Raw genomic sequence first — 7,967 nt, 5'->3', positions numbered from 1 at the left:
TCTGAGATTCCATATTGATTTTTTAGAATATCTTTTTCTTTTCAAGACAAGATACGTTATACACAAGGGCATAATAGGATGTGGACCAGGTAATTTGCCCTCACCCTCTCCTACTCAGAGATGGCACAGTCTGTGGCCTCTTAAATTCTGGAGTGACATTTAATTGATGTTTATCTTGTCATGGAAAATGGCTCATGAACAGAGGTGGTATTTTCACAACCACATAGAAATACTGGGTCTAGAAAACAAGTCTGACCCAACACAAAAGACTTCGCTCAGCCCGTATAAAACACTATCATTTGCTAAAATCAAACATATTTCTGATGGTTTTCTATAGCAGTATCGAATAAGACTGTAAATCACTAAGCTATTAGAATTCAATTTTATACTATTTGTCATGCTGCTGACCAATATAGAGCTTCCATTTATCTGTGAAATATGCTGCCAGATTCCCTGGTGCATCTGACCTTGTGCTCCTCTTCATGTCCAAAGCTCAACAGTAAGAGTGCAGACATTCACAGACACAGTTCCCAGATCCTTGCTTCCCGGCCCATGCCTGAGGCTTGAGAATGGGAAACTGGGAGACACATTTGTGCTAAGATTGAGATACCCTACGCTCAGGGTCTATTCCTTATTTATGCTTTTGATGTTGGGAAATATATTAGAAATAAATCATGTGATGTTCAAGGACTGGCAAAGGACATTTAAAAAAATAGACAAGTTGGGAAGCAACTAATCATAGTGAGGAGATAAGACGGAGGAAATTTTGAAACTATAAGGAAAAAGGGTGGCCTAGTCAATGGGGAGGGACATTATTTCTAGAATAAGAGTGAAAAGATTTCCCTGATGTAAGAAGTATCTCACGTGATCAAAATAAAGGAACTCCCATGATGGTTTTAGTCAATGTTAGATACTAACAGGTAAATTACCGACACAGCTGTGATGCATAAACTCTGGGATTCTTTCTTTCCTGGATGCTACTGGATAAAAGGGCATCTCATTTAATATGCAGTAGGAGGTGATGTGGAGTTCTTAGTCAGCTGCTTACATTTCATCTCATTAAAGGAACTCAGAATGAAGCGAAGAGTAAAGAAATTAATTCACTGTTTCATGCTTTGGAAAGCAGGGGAAGAAAGAAAGAAAAATGTAAAGAGGTGTCTTGTTAACTGCGGTGCTGTGTTTGTTTCCTAGTTATATTCTCTACCAAGAAAAACATGGGTAACAGTCAATAAGCCCTATCTGTGGTCTTTATTGAATTTAAAATAATGTATAGACAAATGCAAAATATGATTTTATTTACCTGATTCTTTTTTTTTCACATATAAACTTTCCATATAAAAACATGTCCAGGACTTCACAACTACTTTTCATTTTCAAAAAACAAATCCAAACTTCCAGCTTTTTTGTTCAAAACAATAGGAATTTATCTGAGTCCAGTGTTCTTAAACCCCCCTTAACACTTCTTATCTGTGTGTTCTATGACGGCAGAACTTGCCAGCAATAGGGATACTGCTCTTAAGAAATTATACTTTAAAACATATTAGAATGTAGCTTTTGGTAGTTGGAGTGCCCAATTTTCCTTTATGGCATGGACAACCTTAAGAAAAATATTTTGAGAGCTCAGTTCTCACATTAAATACAAGCTGAAAAGGTGAATGGTACTAGGCGAATGGTCAGCGTGCCTCTCTGGTCATATGTTCGACTTCGAACCTTGTATGAAGCTCTGCTTTCAAAGCCGCTAATCCATGGGCCTCCATAGGGCAGGACTTGAGGTGGGTGGACATCTCGGAAATCCTTCGCTATCAGTTCAACAGGATGCTGATGATTTCATTTGACGTTGAAAAAGCAAGGAGAGAGATGTGAGGCTTATGCTATTACCGCCAGGCTAGCGTTAGATGTCGTGACTGTTTTTATTTTATGGACAGCACAATTCAGTTTAAAAACAGACCATGCAGCGCCAACGTGTGGGCATCCGCTGGTAGGTTGGCCGCATTGACGAGCTAGAGAACCACTGCTTATCAGCCTACTATTTATGGATTCACTTGTGCATTTCAGGCACGTCAGTGAGGAGAACTCTCAGGTACAGTTCTCAGCCAAGCTGATAAACAGTACAGCTGCCATCGGAACGCAGTGCCTGACATCATCCTGCCGTGCTCTCTGTGCAGAAAGCTTCGCCGTTGGTAAAGATGAAAAGCACTGCAGATGTCATCTTCCAAATGCTGTGCTTTTTTAGGTAGTCCATTGAAAGTCCAGTGCTCCAAAACCATTACTAGGAAACTGGTTTCACTATATTCTCCTCGAGGTTTATTTTGTTCAAAACCCCAAGTTTCAGTGAAGAGGAGTTATCGGCCCACACGATGGATGTAGACAAACTTTTTTTTTTAGTTTTGAAAATCGATTTCCTCTGATGTTTGTGCAGCAGCTGTTTCAACTTGTCTTTGAAAAAGCTGGTTGTGAGAGTGTAGAGGATTGGGTTCAAGGCACTGTTTACTGGGAGGAAAAAAATGACGACCCAGGAAGTGATTGTTTCTGAGAAGGAAACGAAGTGTGAAAGAAAGCTGAGGTTTTCATAGACACAAGACACATAACATTTTATAGTCAAAGCTACTTTTGAGATGGCTACCTGGCTCATTTACGTCCTCTCTCACCTCATGGAAAAGCTCTTTGCTCGAAGAGCACGGGAACTACGAATTCAAGTTCCTACCACCGACTTTTCTGAGTTTCAGAAACTACTTCGCACGTTGTTATGAAACAACATGGGAGGAGATATGTGAAAACACTTCATACACTATAAATTGATACATAATGTATTTTTGTTTTTATTGCCCTTCGTTATAGGAAAATGAGGAAATAATTCATAATCAATAGGACAGTGTCCAGAACTAGAAGGTTCTGGTCCAGAGTCAGCTCTGACCTTGGTCTGAATTTCAGTCCTGAAGGTCTTCCTGCCCTGCCCTCATATCCCCGCTGTTATATTCAGAGTGCAGTCAGAAGATTTGAAGAGCAAAAAAGAATATATCTCCAAACTCAACGAATTCCTTCTGTGTGAAGGCTTACAAAGGCTAATAGAATATTCAGGGAAATATGCCAGAAAAAGTGAGGAGAAATTTTGGATGGCAGTGTCCTTTCTGAATTCAGTTGTCCCTCAGTATCCACCATGGAAGTGGTTCCAGGAGCTCCACAGACACTGAAATCCACAGGTTCTCAAGTCCGTTCAATAAAATGGCATAGTATTTGCATATAACCTATGCACATCCCCCCGTATACTTTACATCATCTCTAGATTACTTCACCTAATACAAGGTACAGCCATGTGAAGAGTCGTAAATACAATGTAAATGCTATGTAAATATTTGCCAGCACAAGGCAAATTAAAGTTTTGCTTTTTGGAACTTTCTGGAGATTTTTTTCCAATATTTTCCATCTGCAGTTGGTTGAATGCATGGATTTGGAACGCAGGGCTACGGAGGGCCGACGGTACATCAGTTGCTTGGTTAGGATGAAATCTATTTTCTCCCTTAAACAGAGCCTGCTCCCAGGGTTACACACTTCTTAGCTATGTGACTGTGGGCAAATCCCCTAAGCTCCCCAGACCTCAACTGCCTTATCTGTGAAAGAGGCTGACCATAACTTACATGACTGAAGTCAGTGAGCTGGGCCGGCTCTGTGCACAACCATCTTCAGCACATTTTCAGAACCTGGGGTTCTCCAGCCCCACCACACTCTGCTGTCTCCTCCCCCATCTTCAAAAGTCTGAGAACTGCCAGCTCAGGTGAGAGCTGGACATAAGCCTAGCATCCTTCCTCTCCCCCTCTCCTTTGTGACCCCCTCCTTCCCTCCCCATCCTGTAAATTTCTTATCCTTCAGACACTGTTACTTGCTCTTCTCTTAGCCCTGCTCTGTTCCCTACATCCGTCTGTTCTTCCTCCGGTTTACTTTTCCACTTCTTCTCTGACTTTATCTGCCCTTTCCTCCTTCCCTTTGATCTCTCCCTTCTACTTTGTCTATGTTTGCCTTTCCTCTTTTCCACCCTGTCTTCTCTTTCTTTTCCTTATTTCTTTTTAACTGGAAAGAATACGAAAGGAATACGTTTGTATTTCGCATACCTTAGATTTATTAAATGAAGTTTTATATTACTCTATTCTCTGTCCTTAATTAAAAAAAAATAGATATGAACAGTTTGTGACTGAAGAAAAACAGTCAGTTGTTTTTTGTCTGTTGTGTCCCCAAAGGAAGTTGTGATCAGGAATGAGACTTTCTGTTCATCTCAGGATGACTCACTGATGTAAGGTTAGTAGGTAAGTCCTGAGATGGGAGGGCTGAAGCCAGCTTATCTTGGGGGCTGACCCCATGTACTCTCAGTGACCTACCATGATGGAGCAGACCCCAGAGTTCTTGGAGGGTGGGGACAGGGGCCATTTAGGTCCATGAAAGTAGCAGTTTCTACAACACCACGGGAAGTTGGGCAAGCGAGGAGGGGCTTAGTCAAGTGTGGTAAAGACTTCTCTCCTAGGTGCACCGAGGTATTCAAGACAAACCTCAAAGGACTGAACTATAAAATGTAGGGAAAGACCAATGTGTGGCCCAATGACATTTTCATGAATTTTTTTCCTGTTCTAGTTCCATCTGAAATGTCTTAGACTCTCTCCAAGAATAATGATTACTACCCCTGCTATCAGAAAACCTTGTTGTGAGACTAAACTCATAGGTTAAGGGGATGCTGCAAAAGTGTACGTCATTTTGCAGTGAGGCATCTGGCAAGGCAGAGGGACATAAAGAGTTGCAGGTGTTTGTTACTTGTACATTCACCACTCTTTTATAAGGGCTTCTGATGTGACAACCCCATGCTTGACACTTCTTTTGTTTTCATCCAAAAGATTTCATATTCCATGGAATCTCATTACAAAGTCACTTCTTTTGTTTTCATCCAAAAGATTTCATATTCCATGGAATCTCATTACAAAGTCATACAAATAGAATTCTACAAAATTGATTTATCTTAGGCCTATTGTCAGAAAGTTTAGTTAAGAATAAAATAAAATGACTGTTAAAGATGTTCCTCTGGTACAAGTCCTGAAAACATCTTCTACCAAGATGAAGAAGCAATTCCTGCCCTGGAGGAACACGCCACATGGATTTGCAATAGGCTGAAAAAAGTGCGTTGAAGGTGATCCCAAAGTTTGTTTCCTTGAGGGCTGGGCAAAAGCCCTGGGTGGACCCTAGGATGGCTACAATTTCTAGGTCCCAGAAAGGCCTTCGAGCAAAATCCTAACTAATGAAAGGTGATTTTTTCTGGTTGAAGTAGGGGTGTGGCCTTTTAGATAGGCACTTTCATGGAACATTAGACCGCCACAGGGCAAAGTGTGACAACCACATGGCTAGGGCCACGAAACCGACTGGTGGTTCTTAACCAGGGGTGTGCACCTTAGAATCACAGAACACCCATGTAGAGGCCTTGGCCCCTACAGACTAAATTCAGAGGCCCAGGGTGAAACCTGGGCATGTATATTTTGTTTTGTTTTAGGTACTCTTGGTGAAGCACCACTATGTAGCTCAAGTGGAAGCAAGACACTAAGACTTAGTTTTTCTCTGTCTCCTGTGTTTTTGTTATTCTTGTCTGGGTTGCACCATTACCCAGTTCCTATCTTAGAATACTGATTATAAGACACTTAGGAAATCCTAAACCTTTGTATTCAAGTTTTAGGTATTTATGGAGAACTTACTATATGTGACGGACTGTATTCTCGCCTCGTCAAACAAAGGGCATAAGAAAGCACAACGTACTTGGGAATAACAGAAGGGACTGACCTGGTATTTCCACCCGGAAGAGGGAAAGGATTTTAATTACAAATACAGGAATCCAGCAGATGGCATCAGAGAACACTATAAAAAAGAAACGGTTTGCGACGGCTGCCTCTCTTCCAGTGTTATTCCTCACGTCTGAAGTCTGCAAGGCAGTTTTTTGAATGGAACAGAACATAATAGTATAGGAAAACACAATGATGAGAAAAGCCAGCAAATTCACACCTGTTGGGAAAAGCACACCTCTTAACATCTCAGGTGTATAAATCAACAGTAGAAATATTGTGTTACTTAGACGTTCGATATGGCGCCTCTTCCCCTCCCCTGTACTTCCAGGAAGCATTCTTGGTATAAGCCCAGTGGTAAATCAGCTAAAACCCTGAATCCAAGGCTATAAATTGGAACAAGTTAAAAAAATTGGGTTTGCCAGATCAAAAAGTTATTTTAAATACATAAACACTTTTCCAAGAATTGTAGACTTTGAAATTTAGATCTATGTATATCATGAGGTAAATTTTAGCTTTTTTAAAGCAGGAAAAAAGCTATTTCATTTTTAGTTCTCTGCAAATTCAAACCTTAAGGGATTACTGTAATCACATGTACAGCTCAAGAAATCAATATGCCCCTATTCCTTTAACTTATAAATATGAATAAGGTATCCTTGGAATATCAAGAAGACAATAGCCTCAGAAACATTATTTCTTGTTTTTTGGTCTTAAAAAAAATAATACATAGGACTAAAATACTTTTTTATTTTTTCTTCAGATTGCCCACAGTAATCTAAACTAAAATTCAGAACCTTTTAGACTTGTTTTAGAAAAACAAGGAATAAGAGAAAAATTAAAAATTCAACTATATAAATTACTCTTTTAGGGTCAAATATGTTCAGAAGATTCTCACTTATCATTATCGTATAATGGTTACTTCTTTGTTGCTCTGTTATATTCTTGCTATCATAAAAATCCTAAAAGTGATCACCTTATTCCTTATAGTGAACATAAAATTTCCATATAATTTCAAAGTTGTTTAAAAATTGTTCATCTGATTAGACTGTATGTAAGACTGGTGAAGTCTAGGGAAAAATTCTATAAATTCAAGGTGTTCCATGTTTTTATCCAAAAGATTTCATATTCCATGGAATCTCATTATAAATTCATATAAATAGAATGTCACAAAATTAATTTATCTCAGGCCTATTGTCAGAAAGTTTAGTTAAGAATAAAATAAAGGAGGAGCTTAAAGATGGCTGAAGAGTAAGACGCAGAGATCACCTTCCTCCCCACAGATATCAGTAGATGTATCAGAAATACATCTACATGTGGAACAACTCCTACAGAACACCCATTGAACGCTGGCAGAAGACCTCAGACCTCCCAAAAGGCAAGAAACTCCCCACGTACCTGGGTAGGGCAAAAGAAAAAAGAAAAACAGAGACAAAAGAATAGGGACAGGACCTGCACCAATGGGAGGGAGCCGTGAACGAGGAAAGTTTTCCACACACTAGGAAACCCCTTTGGAGGCGGAGACTGCGGGGGGCAGAAGCTTTGGAGCCGCGGAGGAGAGCGCAGCCACAGGGGTGCGGAGGGCAAAGCGGAGAGATTCCCGCAGAGGACTGGCGCCGACCGGCACTCACCAGCCCGAGAGGCTTGTCTGCTCACCCGCCGGTGAGGACCTAGAAGAACTAAAGAGCAAACAAACAGTGAGGAATAGCACAATAAAAGAAATTAAAAATTCTCTAGAAGGAATCAATAGCAGAATAACTGAGGCAGAAGAATGGATATGTGACCTGGAAGCTACAATAGTGGAAATAACTACTGCAGAGCAGAATAAAGAAAAAAGAATGGAAAGAATTGAGGACAGTCTCAGAGACCTCTGGGACAACATTAAATGCACCAACATTCGAAATATAGGGGTCCCAGAAGAAGAAGAGAGAAAGAAAGGGACTGAGAAAATATTTGAAGAGATTATAGTTGAAAATTTCTCTAATATGGGAAAGGAAATAGTTAATCAAGTCCAGGAAGCACAGAGTCCCATACAGGATAAATCCAAGGAGAAACACCAAGACACATATTAATCAATCTATCAAAAATTAAAGACAAAAAAAATATTAAAAGCAACAAGGCAAAAGCAACAAATAACATACAAGGGAATCCCCATAAGGTTAA

The 7,967-nt window shown here is 40.1% G+C and overlaps 1 protein-coding gene across 1 annotated transcript in view; it reads right to left on the bottom strand.

Annotated features, from left to right (window-relative positions):
• Window positions 1-1,289: 1,289 nt before the first annotated feature.
• The window catches only part of RXFP2 (relaxin family peptide receptor 2), a 64,360-nt gene continuing 57,682 nt past the window's right edge, over window positions 1,290-7,967 (bottom strand). The window contains exons 17-18 of the mRNA XM_024126006.1: window positions 5,809-6,027; window positions 1,290-2,529 (exon numbers count right to left, since the gene is read on the bottom strand). Coding sequence (XP_023981774.1) covers window positions 2,270-2,529; window positions 5,809-6,027 — 479 coding nt within the window. The 3' untranslated portion in view covers window positions 1,290-2,269. The remainder of the gene's footprint in view (window positions 2,530-5,808; window positions 6,028-7,967) is intronic.

Source organism: Physeter macrocephalus, chromosome 13 (genome assembly GCF_002837175.3).
Source record: "Physeter macrocephalus isolate SW-GA chromosome 13, ASM283717v5, whole genome shotgun sequence".
In the NCBI taxonomy this organism is placed as follows: domain Eukaryota; kingdom Metazoa; phylum Chordata; class Mammalia; order Artiodactyla; family Physeteridae; genus Physeter; species Physeter macrocephalus.
This window is presented reverse-complemented; position numbering and strand designations above follow the sequence as displayed.